The sequence below is a fragment of the Panthera leo genome, chromosome A1 (genome assembly GCF_018350215.1).
Source record: "Panthera leo isolate Ple1 chromosome A1, P.leo_Ple1_pat1.1, whole genome shotgun sequence".
Taxonomy (NCBI): domain Eukaryota; kingdom Metazoa; phylum Chordata; class Mammalia; order Carnivora; family Felidae; genus Panthera; species Panthera leo.
Window position 1 is genome coordinate 106758239 of NC_056679.1, and position 22289 is coordinate 106780527.

Below are 22289 nucleotides of genomic sequence, written 5' to 3' on the forward strand. Positions count from 1 at the left end.
CTGTGTTGAGTTTTATTAAAACTCAGACAAACCTAAGACACTTCATGCCCTTGTGAAATGCAAGTCCCATGTTCCAACTCCTTGAAAGGAATACCAACAAAATGTTTATGCGCTTTTAAAATGCTGTGACATTTATATAACACATAACAAAAATTTGCAATAATCTTCTTCATTTCTAAGTCCAAAGCTCATTCATCACAGCATAGCAATTGCTGCTATGACATTTTGCTTCACTTTATCCAAAAGTTCAATGAAATTCTCAAAACTAGTTTTTATAGGATCTTCTCTTTCTTCTTATGTCTTCTTTCCTTCCCAGATATGTTATTTCTTCTAATAAAAAAGTTCTTTGCATTCCATAGATTTGAAAGATCAGCTTTAGTCTTACTAAGTGCTTGGCCCATGTGCTGAGCAGGAAGAATTTACCTTGTCTGTTAGAAGTCAAGAGAGGGGGAAGGCTATGTATGTACATTTATATATTTTAATTTTGTCTGCCATATAGTATCATGCTGACTTTTGTCAGTATTTTTTTTTATAATTTCTTGGAGGCACACAACTAACAGTGATTATTCCTAGGGAGCAGAATTGTGGGACATTTGAAGGGATTTGGGCAAGTTCAGATATTTCTTTTTTTGATGATTATTTATTTTTTAAGAGAGCAGGGGAGGGGCAGAGAGAGAATCTCAAGCAGGCTCTGCACTGTCATCACAGAGCCCAATGCGGGGCTCAGTCCCATGAAGCATGACCTGAGCTGAAATCAAGAGTCAGATGCTTAACGGACTGAGCCACCCAGGCACCATGCAAAGTTAGATATTGAACAAACGGTTACAAATAAGTGTTAGGTCAGGGACTACTATGAGCAGAAAGCGAGGTACTACTATGAGCAGAAAGCGAGGTCCTACTATGGCATAGAGCAATGAGACCCAGCTGGTACTTAGGATGCTTACACGAAGAGAAGAGGAGAGTTATGTGTAAAGAATAAGCAGGAGCGGGGCTCCTGGGTGGCTCAGTGGGTTGAACGTCTGACTTTGGCTCAGGTCATGATCTTGCGGTTTGTGAGTTCGATCCCCGTGTCGGGCTCTATGCTGACAGCTCAGAGCCTGGAGCCTGTTTCAGATTCTGTGTCTCCCTCTCTCTCTGCCCCTCCCCTGCTCATGGTCTGTCTGTCTCTGTCAAAAATAAATAAACCTTAAAAAAATTAAAAGAAAAAAGAATAAGCAGGAACTATCTAAGCTAATGTGCAGGATGAGAAGGGACATGTTTCAGGCAGAGGGAACAGCAGTTTGGTCTTGAGGCTAGAGAAATCATAGTATGTTTCAAGAATTCAGAGAGATCAAAACAAGAAGAGTAAAATGGGATGGAGTTGAAGATATAAAAGGACTCAGATGACACAGGCATTTAGGTGATATTAAGGACGTTGAATTTTGTTCTGTGAATACTGGAAACCCACTGGAGGATTTCATCCCAAGCGTATCATTTTCACTCGAAATCACTACTCTGTCTACAGACCGAAGACTGCATTGGGGCGGAGACAAACTGAATGCTAGATGGGCACCTTGGGCTTTGTAGTGTTTCCAAGGAGAGACAGCTGTATCAGGTAAGGGCTAGGAGCGCTCGAGAGAGTATATGAACTTAAGAGCTCTGAAGAAGAAAAAAAAAAGTGCCATGACTTCATGACTGAAGGGATGTTGGTGACTAAAAAGATAAATGAGTCATGGGTGGCTTCCTGGGCTCAGGGTGGATGGATGGTGGTAGCTCTCAGTTACCTGGGGAGTCCCGGAGGAAAATCCCTGTTTGCTATACATATACTCATTGATACTTAAAACTGAGGCATTAGGAATGTTGCATATTCATCTTAAGTCTTTCCTTAAATAGGTTTATTGAGGTATAACCTACATACAATAAATTCTACCGGTTAAGGATACAGTTTGAATGAATTTTGAAAAACAGAGTCATGTAACCAGTATAATCATGATGCAGGACATTTCTGTCACCCAAGAATGTTCTCTAATACTCCTTCATCCTCTGTCTCCCAGAGAGCTCTGGCACTTTGGACTGATAAGCTATCACTTTCGCTTTATCTTTTCTAGACTTTCACACAGAATAATCCTTTTAAGAGTCACCTGCATTGTCACGTGTATCAGTAGTTTGTTTCCTTTTATTGCCAAGTGCAATTCCACTACAAGGGTACAAGAAAATTGTTTATCTTTTCACCAGTTTATGGACATATGGGTCGTTTTCAGTTTTGGGAAATTATGAATAAAGATGGTATGAAATGCCAGTAGTCTTCTGGATATACTATTTCTCTTAGTAAATATCTAGGAGTGAGTTGCTGGGTTGTATGACCAATGTATGCATAAGATACACATAAGAAGCTGTCAAGCATTTTTCCCCCAAAATAGCTATACCGTTTTACATTTACATAAGTACTACATGAGAGTTTCATTTATTCCACATCCTAGCAAACATTTCATATTGCAGATAGTTCACATGTTTTCCAATATAATGCGTGTGTAAGATTATCTATTCATGGTTTTAACTTTTACTTAATATTTATTTCTGTAATCACTAATGATGTCAGATATCCATATGAAAATAGGAACTCTTTCTCATGTTATCTACCAAAATTAATGTAAAAATGGATTGCATTTCCATTTGGGTAAATGTAAGAGGAAAGCCTTTAAAAGTTCTAGAAGAAAATGTAGGGAAAAAGCCTGGATATGGAGTTATGCATACATTTCTTTTTTTCATTTTATTTTTTTTATTTATTTTTATTTAAAAAAAAAAAATTTTTTTTTAACGTTTATTTATTTTTGAGACAGAGAGAGACAAAGCATGAACGGGGGAGGGTCAGAGAGAGGGAGACACAGAATCCGAAACAGGCTCCAGGCTCTGAGCTGTCAGCACAGAGCCTGACGCAGGGCTTGAACTCACGGACCGCGAGATCATGATCTGAGCCGAAGTCGGCCGCTTAACCGACTGAGCCACCCAGGCGCCCCCATACATTTCTTAATTAGGAAACCAAAGGATACATCATCATGGACAAATTTAAAAAGTAGACTTCATAAAAATTAAAAATGTTTGCTCTTCCAAATACACTGCTTAGTAAACAAGACAGCAAGCCATAGACTAGGAGAAAAGGTTTACAAAATTTGTATCTGCTGAAGGATTCCCACTCCCCCATCCCTACCCCTTCCCCGCCTCAGTTTGCATAGGTTTTGTTGAGAAATTTGCTGTCATTCCTATCCTTCTTTCTCTACATAATGTGTCTTTTTTTCCTCTGACTGCTGTTGAGATTTTTTATTTCTCTTTTGTTTTTAGCAATTTGATTAAGATATGTGTTGACATAGTCTTCATTATGTGTGCACTGTTTGCATATATACATTTGTAGTTTTCATCAAATTTGGATAATTTTTAGCCTAATTTCTTCAAATAGTTCTATTTCTTCCCTCCTTCAATGTTACAATTACTCATATGTTGGATCATTTGTTAGTATTCCATAGCTCACCAACATTCAAGACATTCCTTCTTGTTTTTTTGTTTTGTTTTGTTTTGTCTCCGCTTCATTTGGGGTAGTTTCTATTGTTATGTCTTCAAGTTCACTAATCTTTCTTGCTGAGGGCCCTGTCTGCTTTCAACCCCACTTGGTGTGTTGCTCATTTGAAATATTGTAGTTTTCATCTTTACAATATCCAGTTGAGTTTTTGATGTCCCTTATCATCAGGTTCCTGTTTTTCTCTATCTTCTTATGAAGTTACAGCATATCTACATAGCTGCTTTAATGGTTTTGTTGGCTCATTCCATTCCTTCTGTCATGCCTAATCTAATTTTACTAATTGACATTTCCTCCTTGCGGGCAATTTTTTTTTTTTTTTTTTTTTTTTTGCTTTTTGCATGCCTGCAGTTTTATACTGGATGCCACAGAATGAGAGTGTGTCATCCTTGCTGCTTATTTATTATTATTACTTTAAAAACAATGGACTTTGTTCTAGTAGCCTGTTAAGTTACTTGGAATCAGATGTATCATTTTGAGACTTACTTCTAAGCCTTGTTGAAATGAGCTCAAATCAATTTTAATTACAGGGCTAATTTAGCCCCTAACTACCAAACATGTAATTTTCTGAGAGCACTATCAAATGCCCCCTTGAATTACGAGGTCCTTCCACTCTAGCTGGTGGGAATATGCAACACTTGAAGTATTTTTTAGTCTAACATTCTCTGCTTCCCCACCCCCCCTCCCCCCCCGCCTCACCCAGACTGTTGGTATTTTCTTCATATCATGCACAAATCAGAACACAGACAATTACTTCAAAGTTTTCTCAGCAAACATCCAGAGTTCACTCTCTGTGGTAGTTTTAAGAATACATCCACAAATTCTTTAATTTTCCTTCCGTCAAATTGTGGAATAACAATTCCCTCTGAGTTGTTAAACTTAGTGACTCATGTCTGACAAATAGAATGTCAGAAGTGATGGGTTATCACTCCCATGGTTAGGTTATTAAAACACTGTGTGGCTTCTTTATTGAGTGCACTCTTTTGGTTCTTCTCAAAGAGCTGCTCCAAAGGAAGCCAGAGTCTTTCGGCCAATCAAGTTATCAGCAACTGTACTGTACAATCAAGTTATCAGCTCTGGCTACCAGCTGAGTTGCAACATTGTACAAAATCTTAAGCCACAACTATTCAGATAAGCCATCCCTGAATTCTAAACACTAAGAGACTGTGTCAGCAAATGTTTATTTATTTTTTTTATGATGCAAAGTTTTTGAGTAATTTCTTATGTAGCAATAAATAACTAATACATATTTTGCTACCTTAAAGTATTTCTGTAACAACAGAAATAACACATATTCTGGGACCTTAAAGTATTTCTGTAACAACAGTAACTTAAATTGTGAGTGTGGCTTGAAGCTGGGTGGTGACCATTAAGGAGGGTATTAGTGAAAGCTTAAAGTACCTTGAAGAAGCTGTACTTCAGGTTTTATTTGAAATAATTTTGTACTCACAAATTTGTAAATATAATACAAATAGTTCCTATACAGCCTTCATCCAGTTTCCATCAATGATAATGTCTTATATAACCATAGCACATTATCAAAACAAGGAAATTGATATGGATACAATATTATTGAGTAAACCACAGGCCTTAACTTGGATTTCACCAGCTGTGTGTTATGTTGCTATGAAATATTATCATGTATTATTGATTTGTATAATCACAGCTATGATTAAGCTACATAACTATTTCATTATCACAGTGAAATTTCCTTTTGCGATTTATATACATACACACTCCTCCAAAATCTAATCCCAGGAAGCAACTGATGTTTTCCATCATTATAATTTTGTCATTTCAAAAACAGCATGGAAATGGAATAAAAGAGCTTATAGTCTTCTGAGATTGACTTTCATTCAGCATAATACCTTTGTATTAATAGTATTTAATAGTTTATTTAATGTATGAGAATTCCAGTTGACTCCACATCCTTGTCAGTGCTTGGAATATTGTCAGTATTTTGTATGTTAGCATTCTAACAGGCATCTAATGATATTTAATTATGGTTCTAATGTGCAGTTCTCTACCAATTAATGATGTTTGATACATTTTCATGTGCTTTTTGGTTCTGCATGTACTGACTTTTCAAGTCTTTCCCCCATTTTCTAGTTGGGTTATTTGTTTTGGTAGTAGTGAATTCAAAAATTTTTTAAAATATTCTGAATTTAAGACCTTTGTCATATATGTGGTTTTCAAATATCTTATCCCAGGCCCATTTTTACATTCTCTAAACACAGTCTTTTTCAGAAAAAAGAAAAGCTTTTAACTGGAGTCCAATCAATCATTTTTAATACTTTTTTATTATTATTTTGTTTCTGGAAAATAACTCTTTGTTCTTTTCTAAAGAACATGTCTAAGAACTCTTTGTTTAACCCTACGTTACAATGACCACCAATTTTGTTTCATATTTTTTTCAAGAAGTTTCATGTTTTGCAGTCTTACGTTTTATATTTCGACCTATGATCCATTTTGAGTTAATTTTAAAATGAGATTCAAGGTGTGTTTTTTTCTTTTTTGTCCATGGTGTCCAGTTGTTCCAATCCCATTTGTTGAAAAAAAATATCCTTTCTCCATTGAATTACTTTTTCATCTTACAAAAATCAGTTAACTATACTTGTCTAGAATATATTTCTGGGCTCTATTCTGTTCCATTGATCTATGGAATACCACAATATCTTGGTTATTGTAGCTATGGATTAAACCTTAATTTTAGGTGGTATTGAGACCTCAGACTTTATTATCCATTGTCATTTTTCCCCCACTATTTTAGTTTCTTTTGTTTCCAGGTATATTAAAAAAATAAATTTGTCTATATATACACAATAATTTTGGGATGTTGATAAGAATTGCTATAAACAAAACGAATGTTTGGGCAGACTTGTCATCTTTAATATGCTTATTCTTATATCTAACTGTATCTTTTCATTTACTTAAGTCTTTAATTTTTATTGTTGTGTGGTCTTCAACATATCGATCCTATAGATATTTAATTAGACTTATACCTAAACATTTCACTAGGAGTGAATGTAAATGGTACTGAATCTTAACTTTAGTTGCCATTTGTTCATTGGTGGTATATAGAAATATGTTTGATTTTTGGTGTTAACCTTGTATTCTATGAACTTGCTCATTACTCTAGGAATTGTTTTGCATTTGTTTTGAGAATTATCTACATAGGCAATCATGTCATTGGCAAAGAGGGACAGTTTTATTTATCTTTTTCCAATTTATATTACTTTTATCTCCTTTGAAGGCTTTATTGCACTGGCTCAGATTTCCAATAAACTGTTCTGAATAGGAGTGGTGAGTGTGGACACCCATGCCTAGGTCTCAATATTAGAAGGATAGCATTTGCCTTTCATTCTTAGCTATAGTTTTTAAAAATAGATATTCTTTATCCAGTTAAAGAATTTCCCTTCTGGGGCGCCTGGATGGCGCAGTCGGTTAAGCGTCCGACTTCAGCCAGGTCACGATCTCGCGGTCCGTGAGTTCGAGCCCCGCGTCAGGCTCTGGGCTGATGGCTCGGAGCCTGGAGCCTGTTTCCGATTCTGTGTCTCCCTCGCTCTCTGCCCCTCCCCCGTTCATGCTCTGTCTCTCTCTGTCCCAAAAATAATAAAAAAAAAAAAAAAAAAAAAAAAAAAAAGAATTTCCCTTCTGTTCCTATTTCAAGTTGCTGAGAGTGTTAATCATAAACAGATATTGAAATTTGTTAAATGCTCTTTCCACTTCGTTTGGTATGGTTGTATGATTTTCTTCTTTAGCCTGTTGTTATCATGGATTACATTGATTGTTCTGGAATGCTGAACCAGCCTAGAATTCCTTATATACATCTCACTGACCATATTACACTATTCTATTGATAAATTGCTGAATTAAATTTGTTAATTTTATATCTATATTGATGAGAGATATTAACCTGTATTTTCACTTTCTGTACTGGCTTTCTCTGGATTTCGTATGAAGGTAATGCCAGCTTCATAAATTGAGATGCAAATTTCCTTTTTCTGAGAAAGATGATGTAGCATTGGTGTTACTTTAAAAATAAATGTTCAGGGGCGCCTGGATGGCGCAGTCGGTTAAGCGTCCGACTTCGGCCAGGTCACGATCTCGCGGTCCGTGAGTTCGAGCCCCGCGTCGGGCTCTGGGCTGACGGCTCGGAGCCTGGAGCCTGTTTCCGATTCTGTGTCTCCCTCTCTCTCTGCCCCTCCCCCGTTCATGCTCTGTCTCTCTCTGTCCCAAAAATAAATAAAAAAACGTTGAAAAAAAAAATAAATAAATGTTCAGTGACCACTGATCGTGTATGGAGATAGAGATTTCTTTTTTGAAGTTTTTATTATTTTATTTATTTATTTTTTTTTATTATTTATTTTTGGGACAGAGAGAGACAGAGCATGAACGGGGGAGGGGCAGAGAGAGAGGGAGACACAGAATCGGAAACAGGTTCCAGGCTCCGAGCCATCAGCCCAGAGCCTGACGCGGGGCTCGAACTCGCGGACCGCGAGATCGTGACCTGGCTGAAGTCGGACGCTTAACCGACTGCGCCACCCAGGCGCCCTTTTTTTATTTTTTTTTATTATTATTATTATTATTTTATTTTTTTTATTTTTTTATTTTTGGGACAGAGAGAGACAGAGCATGAATGGGGGAGGGGCAGAGAGAGAGGGAGACACAGAATCGGAAACAGTCTTTTTTGAAGTTTTTAAACTATAAATTTAATTTCTTTAATCCCTTAAAAAGGCTTTTAGTTTAAGCCATATGATCTTGGGTTAGGCTAAAGCTAAGAGGTTTTAGGAAAATGAGGTAAATATTATTGTAACTAAAGGAAAGAATCCTTATAACACATTGGCATTACATTTATCAAGACTCTTGTCTGTTATAGAAAATGGGCCTAATGTATTGGTTCATCAAGCTGAGGAGGAAATTTCCAAAAATTTTGGAAGTTGCCATGTGGTTTCTTCCTGCTTACAGAAAATGTGAAAGGAGGGAGAGTGACTAAAGGAGGCTGTTCACATAAAGTAGCCAGGACTTGATGGCTTTGGACCTTTCCACTTCTTTATTTGGAAAATAATGCTAAACTTAAGAAGAAATTGCTTTCAGGAAAGCACGGTGTAATGATGAAGTCAAAGGTGTGACTGTAAAATCCCTTGTTAAGAGCTCATCATGATTGCACGTGGACATTCAGAGCCTCTATCTGTCAGAGTGAAGGTCCTCTAAAGTGTTTTAAGTTGTTTCCCCAGGATCTTTTCAGTGGAACACTAGGAATTCTAACAAGTGTACAAACATGCATCTCCTCGGAAACCCAAGGTAGGGAAGGGTTTATCTTAAAGAGATTTGAGGGGGTGGCTTTTGTCTCATGGATAAAAAGTGAAACCCGTGAAGATTCACAAAAGACTCTCAAAGTTTGAAAAACAGTTAAATGTGGGTAAATATTTTGGGACCAAAATGGGTAGAGACCACATAAAATGATAGGGAGTTGCTGGATGTGTAAGTTCTACTGTTAGGAAGTCATCTGAGAAAATGATTTGTTTGTAAACACATCCCGTCTTTCATGAAAATGGGAGGGTGACTCAGAGCAGAAACCAGTTCCCAGGGAGAAGACACAGCACCATGGAGAATTATTCTCAGACCTTAATCATAGGAACTTTAAACATTTTCCCAATTAGATTTCAGAATTGCTGTGGACCAGTGGTCCCTTTGTGCCTGAGCCAGTGTCTCCTTTGTGCTTCCTCTTTTCCTCCCTTGTAAACAGAAACGTCTATGGCAGCTGTCCCTGCCTGTCTCACCACAGTATGTTGGATGTATGGGTGGCAAATATACTGTTCCTATAGTGTCACAAGTCTGTAGAAGAAGAAAGACTAAATTCAAGGAGCTCTACCTAATGAACAATGCTGAAAACATTCAAGCACACCTGATGTGATTTACAGAGAGAGATTCTGAACACTGAGGGGCTGCTTTCATAGGATCAGCCTTTTGAGGGCCTTGGGAAGGGATGAGCGCATTCTGCACATGGAAGGAATGCAAATAATTTATGGTCAGGGGGCATAAATGCCCTCTGATGTTTTTTAAATTTTTTTATATTAAAAACATTTAATGTTTATTTTTGAGGGGGAGAGAGAGAGAGAGAGAGAGAGAGCAAGAGCTAGTGCACAAGTGGGGAAGGGGCAGAGAGAGAGAGAGAGACACACACAGAATCCGAAGCAGGCTCCAGGCTCTGAGCTGTCAGCACAGAACCCAACACAGGGCTCCACCTCAGTGACTTTGAGATCCTGACCTGAACCAAAGTCAGCCACTTGACTGACTGAGCCACCCAGGCTCTTCCCCACCCCCGATGGTTTTTAAAATATGCCCATACATTCTTTGAGTGCTCTCCATTTCACTGTGGGCTGGGACTTAGTGATTTGCTTCTTATGAATAGAATACGGCAGAAGTAATGGTATGCCATTTTCAAGATGGGGTCTTTTTATAAAAAGACCAACTTTCCACTGTGGGTGCACTCTCTCTCTCTCTTGAATCACTTATTCCCAGAGAACACATGCAATGCGCGGCCAGTGGAGAGGTCCAGGTGACAAGTTTCCAGCCAAAAACCATGTGATTTTGAAAACAGAACCTCTATGTCCCGTTAAGTCTTGAGAAACTATAGTTCTGGCCAAGAGTTTGACTGCAGTCTTGTGAGAGACCCTGAGCCAGAATTATCCAGGTGAGCTACTCCTAGATTCCTGATCCTCAGAAACAGAGTGAGATAATAAATGTTTACTGTTTTAAACTGCTGAGTTTGTTATGTCTCAGTAGAAAACTATTATACTCAATATGTAGCTCTGGTACTCTGGCCTCTAAATTCTAGTCATCTTGCTGTGTCTTCTCTACTCAGCTCATCTTCATGGCTCTGTTTGGATTTCTCCTTCTGGTGCCGAAGCCTCTTCAGGCAACTCAGTGAAAGGGTTCTTGTTTTTTCTAATATTTTAAGGTGTTGTGGAGGGGAAAGGATTTAAGATTAGCTTTAAGTTGGGAGAGGCTTAGGGCCAGTGAGTCGAGAGAATGAGGAAGGGCTGAAGGCATCAAAGCCAACTTTCTATGTAGAGAAGCATGGTTTATAAAATGCAACATGTGAGCACCTTGTGTATAAGAACAGTTGGTTCCACTTACTCTGATGCTTTGTCACTTACCTCCACCCCACAAAAGCTGAGCTTGGTTGATGCTAGCTACCATCTGGTGACATATGTAGTGACCTGTCTTAACCAACATATTTTTCCCAGCTGCTCTTTTCTTCTCTCTGAGGTTAGTAACACACACACACACATGTCACAGTCCTGCCTTTTTTCCTTTATTTCACTGTGCACAATTTACTCAATCCCAAATCAGGCTAGTTCTTTCTTTCACATACATACATACACACTCAAACCCACTTTAACTGATGTTCTTATTTGCACATCTAAGTCTCTTTAGCTAGAGCACAAAAACTTCCTACAAGTTCTTTTTCTGTTAGGCTTGTTCTCTCTGTAAGTCAGATAAATCATGCTGATAGTGGGTGATCACTAACAGAGTTAGTATTGTAATTCTGGATTAAGAAATTGGAATAAAATCCCCTACAGAAATCAATTTCTCTCATCTTCTAAATGATCGTAGAGAATCTCCTTAGAATTTCTATACCTATTCAGAGTAAATCATTGAACTAGGCAGTGTGTTCTGAAAAAAAAAAAGATCTACAAAAGAGGGGTGCCTGGCTGGCTCAGTCAGTAGAGCATGCAACTCTTGATGTCTGGGTTGTGAGTTCAAGCCCCATGTTGGGTATAAAGATTACTTAAAAATAAAATCTTTTTAAAAATTTTAAAAAGATATGTAAAAGAAATCCTAACTTTCCAAAAAAAAAGAGTCTAGAAGAAGAAATACGTACATAATGTACACAAACCAAATGATTTATAAAAGCCTTAGAAAACATACAAATAAATTATAACAGTATTTCAAATGGGAGAAAGATTATAGCTAGAGGGGAGTTAGGCAAACCTTTCCATGACAATCAGGGATCATGTGTCAGTAGGGACAAAAAAGGACAGAGAAAGGAACTTCTATTGGTGACCTGTGCTTCTGAGTATATTTAATTTAATCATTTTTAAAGAATCACAAATGTATGCCGGTAAATACAGACAATTTAATATGCATTCCTTCTGCAATTTTACTCTCATATTTTTGTTGCCATTGTTGTTCAAATTAGATGAGACATTTAAGACCTATATCCTAGTGGAGATGTTTCATTAAAACTAGCTTCTGTCTTAATAACTCATTCTATTTGTTAAAAATAAACTGCCTTTGATTTCTTGCCCAGTTTTAAGTCTGTATAATTGAGTCCCATAAAAAGGAGTGTGTAGGTTTCTAAGTAACCCAGATATTTCTCGAATGTCTAGAAATCCACACCCACCCTAGTTACTCTGGTTTTTGAGATTTTATAAGACAAGGTTTGGAGGCAGAGAACTTTTGACAAACACACCTAGAGTGTCTTCGTATTTGTTTTTAAACTCAGGACAACTCAAAGAAAGTATTCTAAGACTCAGCTTATTCAAACAATGGCTTTCCTTTGAAATAAGATAGTCTGCCTCCCTTAAAGGCATAGTAGTCACCTCTGACACGGAGAACGGAAGGTAAAATAACAAAGGAAGTGGGGAACCAATCTCCTGCTGGAATTTAAAAAAAAAAACCAAAAACTGATTTGCATTAACTCATTTCTAGGTGACTGGCCTAGTCCAGAGGATGCATATGGCAGGTTAGATCAATCACCCTTGAGACTGATGTGAAAGGTTTGATGTGGCCAAGGAAGAAGTGTGGAAAAGGGACTGGGTACCATGTAGATCTGTAACAAAGGAAGCAAGCATATTTAAGGTTAAATTTCCCCTCAAAGACAGAAATAACAAAACGATATATTTTTTAATGTACAAAAGGGTAAGAGACAAAATAATCTCACTTTATCTGTGATCTTTAGCATACAATATTAATGTCAGTCCCTTTAATCCCACCCTTGTTTTAGGAGAGAGAGGGGGAGGGAGAGAGTGTGTGTGTGTGTGTGTGTGTGTGTGTGTGTGTGTGAGAGCAAGAGAAGGGGAGGGGAGGAAAATTGATAGCAATGATGAATGGGAAGCCGGAAAGATAAGGTGGGATAAGGGGCTCTGAAATGTCAGGGTGTCTACTGTCCCGGGAACCTTTGAAGCACGCTCCATGACGAATTACATTAACTGCAGCCTCAGAAAATTCCTACAGACAAAGATGGATAGAAAAATCAAAGGTCTTTGGAAAGCGGGCCACAGCTTTGTGCTCAAGCCTGCAGTAAGTTTTGCTTTGTGTGACGTGAGGATGGGGTGGGGGGCGGCACTAGGCGGTGGGATGGACTGGAAAGGCACTTCTACCTGCACACACCTCAGCGGGGGGGTGAGGGTGGGAGTGGGTGCTGAGCGAGAATGCAAATCGGCCTGTCGGAGTGGCCAATCAGAAGTCAGGTGAGGGAATTTGGGTCCCCACCCCAACTGGGTGTGTCAGCACGTGTGCGGTGTTCTGGGACCTTTGTCCCGCAAAGTCACTCCGGGCGGGCACCCCGTGCTCCCTTTTTCTTGTCAGGTCTGCTTGACTTTTTTCTCCTCCACACCCACCTCGCGAGTCGCGTCTCCTCCTCGTCCCGCCACAAATTCCCTCCCGCGCCTCTCCGGGTAAGAGCTCGCGGCCCGCGCGTGCGGAGCGAAGCACACGCCAGGTTGCTGGGACTGCGGCACCAGCCCCTGGCAGTTCCGCGCGGGTGCAGGCGGCGAGCCACGGCTCCGACACCACGGCGCTCCTGCCCGCGCGGGGCAGTCCTCCGCCTGTCCTGAGGCAGCCCTGCCAGCCTTGCGCCGGCCGGCTCGCTCCTGACTGTGGGTCTATCCTGTGGGGCTCCGGAAACTCTCGCAGCGTCCAGAACACAGAAAATAGACTCATCACCTAATTCGCCAGGGAGCCAAAGCGCTGCGGGGCCGCGGCGCTGCCTGCCCCCGCTCCTCCCCCCCCCCCCCGCCCCCCCCCGCCCGGGCTCGGGCAGCCTCTCGGAGTCACACAGCACCCCCCTCCCACCCCCGGCAGACAAAGGGCCCGGGCAAACTCGCCGCCCGGCCTCCTTGCGCTCCGGGGAGGCGGCGGCGCCCGCGGTGGATCGCGCAAGGAGGCGCGCGCGGGGCAAGGAGCCGCGGCCGCGGGAGCGCGGTCCCGGAAAGAGCCGCGAGATGCGCCTTACTCACATCTGCTGCTGCTGCCTCCTTTACCAGCTGGGGGTCTTGTCGAATGGGATCGTTTCAGGTAAGTTCTCCCGAGACTTTGGGCTTGCTTTCCAACTTCCCCGGCGGAAACCGAGAACGCACGGGCGGGCAGGGCTGGTGCAGCCGGTGCGCGGCGAGCAGGGCTCAGTGGGTAGCAATAAAAAGCGTGCGGGTGCAGATGAGAGTCACGCTCGCGAGCGAAGTGCACTTCTCGACCTCATTTTAAACATCCTGGCATGGTCAGCCTTCCTCTAATGAGAGGAGAAATCTTTGCAAAGGTACGATTACAGCACCTAGAGGAAAATGGGGAAGTACAGAAATTGATAGCGACGCTTTGCTCTGACATACACTTAAGAAAATAATTTATCTGTGTTGGAGTCTTTGCACTGGGTTACCTTCAACAACCAAGTGCTGTCACCAAACTTTGCTGCCCCACTCCGTCACCCCTCCCCCCATATAATCGTACTTTTATTTTGAAAATGCCGGGGTTTGTAATCTGATCGCAAGGCTTCAGGGGTTGCAAGAGTTTCAGGGGCTAGACGGGTGGTCTCCGGCGCATTAACACGAGAGCCTTGTGTCTGAACCGAGTGTGAGCCTGGGAATGCTTGTGCTACTGGAACCGCGGCACTTTAAGCCCCGCACTTCTCTGTCTGCCCCGCCCGCAGGGCTGCAGTTCACCCCCGACCGCGAGGAGTGGGAAGTCGTGTTTCCTGCACTCTGGCGCCGGGAGCCGGTGGATGCGGCGGGCGGCAGCGGGGGCAGCGCGGACCCGGGCTGGGTGCGCGGCGCTGGGGGCGGCGGAGGCGCCCGAACTCAGGCGGCCGGCAGCTCCCGCGAGGTGCGCTCGGTGGCCCCGGCGCCGCCGGGCGAGCCCGCCGAGGGCCAGTCCGCACCCCGGCCCCGACCTCGGCCGCCGTCGCCGCCAGCGGGCGAGGAGGACGAGGAGTTCGAATCGCAGGAGCTGCCGCGGGGATCCGGCGGGGCTGCCGCCCTGTCCCCGGGCGCCCCGGCCTCGTGGCAGCCGCCGCCCCCACAGCCACCCCCGTCTCCTCCCCCGGCCCAGGAAGCCGAGGCGGACGGTGACGAGGTACTGCTGCGGATCCCGGCCTTCTCCCGGGACCTGTACCTGCTGCTCCGGAGAGATGGCCGCTTCCTGGCGCCGCGCTTCGCGGTGGAGCAGCGGCCGAGTCCGGGCCCCGTCCCGACGCTGGCAGCAGCGGCCCGGCGCCCTCCGGCGCCGCCCGACGCCTCCTGCTTCTACACCGGGGCGGTGCTGCAGCACCCTGGCTCGCTGGCCTCTTTCAGCACCTGTGGAGGTGGCCTGGTAAGCGCTCTTCCTTCCCCAGCTTTCCACTTTCCCGCCACTCCTCCCTCTCCCCTTAGAGACCGGGCTGGTTTGCATGCACCCTGAACTTCATTCACCGTAGTCTGCACCACGCAGTAGTGCCTTCCATTTACCTCCCGCTGAACATCTCCAAGGCATTCAGTGAATCGGAAGGCTAATGGGATGCATTAACAGCCTTCTCCTATATGGTTACAAGTTTCTTCCGAACATGGTATCAAACTGCCTCGGGGTAACTCTTCCTGCTGGTTTTGCTGCTTTGTGTTTTCCAAAATAAGCCCACCACGTGGCTTCTTTTAGGAGTTTGGAAGACAACCAGTCTGCTCAGTGTGGAATCTTCTCCATGTTTGCCCCCTCCCACCCCACCACCAGTTCCGCATTTATTATCTCATTTTTTTTTTCATGTCCTTCAAAATTGTCAGAACAGTGTAATCCTCTAGGGAATTACATTCTGACAGCTGTCTAGAATTTAAACACATGCACAGCCACACTGGACACACCTGTTCAGTGTTCTGTGAGGGACAGGAGTTGAGAAGTAACTCAAAGATTCGGAGCTGCGGAGTCATCCATGACCTTAGAACCCAGTCAGTATGCAAAGGGTCATGCATGATTCTATGGGTTAACTCTCTTTGTGAGGTTTGCATTTCATTTGGCAGTAGTTGGCTTTCCTGTTGTCCACTCCACAGAAGAAAGTAGTAGGGTTGGGAGCCTTGCCTAGAGGCCTGTTGGAACTGCAAAGTAAAACTCATTTGCTGTATCTGAACAGTAGAGATCATCATTGGATTTTCCCTCCTCTGTCTTGACCCACGTTTTGGGAAAATTGTTACCTCCTGTAAGTTGGCCTTTACTTTGTGGTGAAGTATATATAACATGAAATTTACCATTTTAACCGCTGGTAGATGTACAGTTCACGGGCATTAAGTACATCCACCTTATTATGGGGGCATCACCATTGTGGCATTTATTTACTGGTTTAAGGCAAAACCCACAAGATATTGAAAACACTAATGTGATTTGTGGCTTCATTCTGCCATTTCTAGTGAGCCATTGATGAAGTCCACAAGGACTTGTCTGAAAGCAACCTGCTCATTGGTAGAAAAACCCAATAGTAATGGAGAGCAGAAAATATCAGTGCAATCAAAACCACCCAAAGCCATGAAGTGGAAAAAGATGGTTAAAAATCCAGACAAAATGAAACTGGAAATTTTTACCTATGCCCTCCTAAGGTCTCATAGTCAAATGATGTAAATTGCTGGACAGGGCTATATTTTACCAGATGCTCATAATGATGAATATTCAAATATGGACATTTGTAGCCATGAGTGAAAAAAGTTGGCATGGAAAAATTACATGAAAAGCTTTTAAAAATGTTTTTTGTGGAACTGATGTTTGAACACTTCACTGGGGGAAACATTTTGTGGGGATTTCATTGTCCACTAGTTTTTGGCTAGAGATTAAATAATTACATATAGAAAGTTCCTGGTGTGGTAGAAGCAATAGGGGATAAAGCATTTCACTGTGTTGAAATGTGGGCTTTTGGTCAGATTTTCCAAATGAGCTATGCCTTCTCTCCATACTTAAGGGAGCAAAGTTAAAATTATGAGTAGGTTTTTCATAGACTGAACAGGAGTTTGACATACCTCCCTGTTTATCATGTTGGACTTTTGCTCACTTTTCCTATTAGCCACATATGTATATGTTCTGAACTGGGAAGTCTTTGTTATTGAGGAAATCTGACGTTGCCAGCAATACAGTATAGCAGTCAGACTTTTGAGTAAAAAGTTAGGCAGATAGCCAAGAAGAGTGCGTTTGTTACTCCAGACTCTACCATGCCAGCCCTTTTTCCCTTATGAGGGTGAATTAGGAAAGAGAGCATAATTTGTTATCTGAGCTCTGACATTGGCTTGTACTCTGACAATTGACAAGTCTTACCTCTCTGGGCTTCAGTGTTCATTAGTAAAATTCGAGGATTGAATGGTTTAATTAAAAACTGGAGGATAGAATTACAATTCTATTAGATGTTAAATGTTTCCTACATCCTACATTGGGGACTTACAGATTAGGAGAAAGACATTATACACAAGTGGTTATGACACAGGTATCCTTGGGACAGTGACATGATGAATCAAATCTTATGCCTGAGGTAAAATCCAGTTTGGGGAGTCAGGGAAGGCTTCCTAAAGCAGACAGAATTTAACAGAGTTTTGAAGCATCAGGAGGCATTACCCAAGTAGTATGGGGCTGAAGAGTGTTTTGGGTAGAGGAGTGATGTTGAAGATTTAAAAGTGCACACTTACCAAAGGAATGAAAATAAGAATCTCCTATGATTAAGGCCAGAAGGTGCAATAAGGGGAAATGATCCTAAAATGTCTGGTGAGGTCAGACCTCAAAAGCCTTGTCTGCTGGAATACGGGCTTTTTCTAACTATTGATTATCAAAGGGCTATGTACTTGCTCTTTTGTATTTCCAGAATTCTGTGATCTTGTAATTCTAATGTGGGGAGTCATGGTGACTTTCTATAGGGGTGAATTATTTATAAATGCAACGGCTTTTCTTTTGCAACAGTTTTTTTTTCTTTCCTTCTCAGTAAGTAAAAGCTTTCTGATTATTAGTTGCTTAGAAAAGAGCAGATAACTAAATCTACCTTCCCCCACCTCCTCTCAGCAGCTAGTTTTGCCTTCTGGTGCCTGAACTCAATGCCTTTTGGATTACTACATATTTGAAAAGATCCCAAACTCTCTATCAAAGGAAATAGATCATCAGCTATCCAGGATTGCAAAGTGGTAAACATTTATAAGGTTGGCCAATTCATTCTCCAGATATCAGTCTAACTTGTGCTGTGAAAGGAAAAGTGCTAGAATAGATATTTTGGGTACATGGCTAGGTGATGCCTCTTCAAAGTATTTAATCTTTCTGGATCTCGTTTTTCCTATTTACAAAATGCGCAAATTGTATTTGTTTGTCTAGCAACTGATATATGAAGTATTCTTACTATTTCTGTTTGAAGTGTTCTTACTATTTCTCTTTCCCCTTATTAGTCTCTAATATTGAACAATAATCTTATTTCAGGCATATTAGGCCCCGTAGGTCCATAAATATCATAATACCAAGCAATTAAACATTTATTGAGCGAGTCTTCTGAGCAAAGTATTGTGCAGATACAGAGAATACAAAAAGAAGATGAAGCAGCCTTGGTATGTTTCAAGGAGCTCCCAGCCTGGCTTGTCAGTGACAAATGGCAACAGGGGAATACAATAGTTTGAGATAGGTACAAATGTAGGTATGCCCCAAGTACTTTGGTGGTGCTGTGTTATTCCTTTCTTTCCATATCCACAGCATTTGCAAGATACCTGGTTTCGAGTTAGGCACCCAGTAAAAACCACTGAATAAAATGCAGCATGTGTAATACTTTATTTTGTTTTAAATTACAATCTCTAAAAATTAAAATACAAAAAAGCAACAAATTAATTTAAAAAAATTTTTTTAATGTTTATTTATTTTTTAGAGAGAGAGAGAGAGAGCATGAACAGGGGAGGGGCAGGGAGAGAGGAGGAGACACAGAATCCAGGGCAGGCTCCAGGCTCTGAGCTATCAGCACAGAGCCTGACGCAGGGCTCAAACTCACGAACTGCAAGATCATGACCTGAGCCAAAGTCAGACACTCAACGGACTGAGCCACCCAGGCATCCCCAAATTAATTTTTATGAAAGAGTGCAACAATGATGTTGGCTCAAAATTAACACATTGTGGTTTGTTTGTTTTTTAAAGCACACCTAAGGAGGTGTGCTAAACTAAACTAGATCGGTACACAACTTGCCTATGGTTCCCTTTAAATGGACTATGGAAATGATTATCACTAATATTGGGATTATTCTTCCAGGATTATAAAGAGTGACTACTAAAACTGTATGCACTTAATTTTTAAGTTTTATACAGTAATTGTTTTGATTAGGTCTTTATACAGAATCTGCTGCCCTGTATAAATTCAATATTTTTTGGCAGTTTATGCCTTTTTTTTTTTTAATCCCACACTATCTGATGCCACAGCAAGTTACGAACAGAAATATTTTAGGGTATCCATTTCGGCCAAGACACTTTATTGGGTACCAGTACTAAGGCAGGAGGAGAGAGTGTAAGGGGAGGGTCCGGGGAATGCTCGTGCAGGAGGGAAACTGGGAAGACGAAATGGAATCGACATCCAAATGAAAAAAGTAAAGATTGCAGATTGACCTCACACATCTATCTTCTTTGTTCAAGCCAAATCTTAGGAATGACAGAAATGATCTTCTAAATAAATCTAAAGCATTATTATAAAAAAATGCCATTAGACGTGCTGACTATCTCTTGGAAGACTGACAACAGTGTGGACTGGATTGATGGAACACACAGAGACATTAGGAAACATCTGTGAATGGTGGGGGTTCTAACAGAACTGCGGGAACACAGGGAGCAGAAGTGGCACTGGATTTTTTTCATGTCCGGTTATGACAATCCATGGAAGCCAAATGTGTGTGCCTACACAAGGTCAGAGAGGGTAAAGGCAGAGCCTTCCTGGGCATGCTGGTGACACCAGAGGACACAGGGTCTCCTCCTCCATAGATGATCTGTTGGCACCCTGCATCCAGCAGAACGTCTCACCTCTTTTGGCAAATAACTGGAGGAGTCACAACAGATAGGACAGCAGGGAAACCAAAAACATACGAGCTGACACCCAAGAATCTAAGAAAATGAACCATATAAAGGAGAGTCCTCAAACTCTGGCAAGTTAATACACGAGGCAACAAAATTAATAGAATACATAAGTGGGACGCCTGGGTGGCTCAGTTGATTAAGCGTCCGACGTCGGCTCAGGTCATAATATCATGGGTTGTGAGTTCGAGCCCCACGTCAGTCTCTATGCCGATATTGGAATCTGTACTCTGCTTGGAATTCTGTGTCTCCCTCTGTCTCTGCCCCTCCCCCGCTCACACACTGTCTCTCTCTCTCTCTCTCTCTCAAAAATAAACATTAAAAAAAACTTAAAAAAAAAAGAATAGGTAAGATACTTTAATGGAAGTATAAGAATGGATATATATTCGTGGAAAAAGTAAATTTAAAACATACAGCAACAGCTGCTATCCAGAATAAATGATTAGATACAATGGATCTAAAAATAAGTGGTCATTAGAATTAAAAACTCCATGCGTGAATTGACAAGTAAATTTCTAACCTAGAAAATCAAGCCCAGAAATTATCCCAGAACATAATATAAATGTTCAATCAAATGGGTCCACAATATGAAAGAAAAGTTGTGAGCCATGAATCATAGATCTAGATGCTTCAAATTTAATAGCAGTTAACTTTTAAAAATAAGTGAAAGGGTGGGATTTTTTTGTGTGTGAATGTACTATGATTTTTTTCACCAATGTTCTGTTGTTTCCAATTTTTCATTTTTATAAGTAAGTCCATGTTTATCATTGGATAAACTTTGCACACATATCTGATTCTTTACTTCTACCCATTTAAAGGATAGAATTTTTTAAATGAATGCAAAGTACCCTAAACATTTTATTCTAATTTAAATCACACACACACACACACACACACACACACACACACACACACACATATGTGTGTGTGTGTGTATATATATATATATATATATATATACATACATATATATATATACACACACACACACACACACATATATATATATATATATATTTATATTTATCAGCCAAGCTTTGGATGTGAGGCCAGATACTTTGAATGTAGGTCAGATAACTGGTATTCCAGGTGAGCCTTACTCAGCATGCATGCAAACCAATTCCCAATATAGGTTTCTATATTTGGAAGAAAAACTGAAGACAAATTCAACGTAATTTTTGTGCAGAATCCTGGACTTCTAAATGTTTCAGATCTTTTACAATTGTTTCATCCCAAATAAAATTAGAGCAGTTTTCTTTTAGCGACTTACCTTTCTCAAGTTTTTCCAAAATTTTCATGGAAGCAAAGACGCCTTTACACTCCTATTTCACTGCTAAATATTTAGTGTTCGATTAGATTACATGATTACAAAATGTTGTACCTATGTGAGTTCAAACAGATGCAGCTGATTCTTGGTAAACATCCAGGCTGATTGGTGGAAATAATTGCATGCAGCAAGACAAGGGAGGAATCTACTAGCTTTGCACATTCTGCATGTGGCATGCCTCAGTGATCATATTTTCTAGATGGCGTGTAGACTGTTATTTAATTCAATGATTCGAGTTGATTTGCTGATGTAACCAATAATGGTTAGGTAGAGGTTAGCAGAGTTTGTTTGTTTTTTTTTCCTTTTGTATCATAATCTCATTTCCAGTGATACAGGAAGACATGCACCTTCAGATAGAAGGATGCATCACCAAGCTCAGAGACGCATAAGTAGAGACCCATACCTAGACACATTGTGGGAGAATATTAGAAAGTCAAAGAGAAAATTCTACAAGCTTAATAAAGGAATGATGGTCTATAATGGAATGAATGTCACATGGACGCCAGAGGATCATGAGTTGAGTGTTTCAGAGTTCTGAGGAAATGTGATTTTGAATCCTGTACTCAGCCAAACTACCATTCAACTGTTTTTCAAGTTCTTATTTAAATTCCAGGTAGTTAACATCCAGTGTGTCATTACTTTCAGGTGTAGAATTTAGTGATTCATCACTTACATACAACACCCAGTGCTCATCCCAGTTGCCTCCTTAATTCCCATCACCTATTTTACCCATCCCCACCCTCCCACCTTCCCTCTGGTAACCATGTTTGTTCTCAGTAGTTAAGAGCCAAACTACCATTCAAACCTAAAGGCAAAATGTAATCATTTTCAAAATTATAACGATTCAAACTTTACCAAACAGAACCTCCAAAAAGATACGCAATGAAGTCTTCTCCCAACACCTTTTCTCCATTTTTTACTATATTCCTTCCTAGATGTAGGTAGGGTTATTTGTTTCCACTGTAGGATCTAGAAGCAGTTGATGCATAAGCAAATAAATATGTATATATCAATTTATAGCTTTTAAGTCTACATTATTGATACACATACACATGCGTGCACAGAGAGATTCCTCTTTCTTTTTTGGGTAGTTTCATTTTGTGTGATTGCAAG

The 22289-nt window shown here is 41.0% G+C and overlaps 1 protein-coding gene across 1 annotated transcript in view; it reads left to right on the forward strand.

The window, feature by feature from the left end:
* The first annotated feature begins 13776 nt into the window (after positions 1-13776).
* The window catches only part of ADAMTS19 (ADAM metallopeptidase with thrombospondin type 1 motif 19), a 237973-nt gene continuing 229460 nt past the window's right edge, over positions 13777-22289 (forward strand). The window contains exons 1-2 of the mRNA XM_042905726.1: positions 13777-13858; positions 14484-15142. Of these exons, the coding sequence (XP_042761660.1) occupies positions 13786-13858; positions 14484-15142 (732 nt within the window). The 5' untranslated portion in view covers positions 13777-13785. The remainder of the gene's footprint in view (positions 13859-14483; positions 15143-22289) is intronic.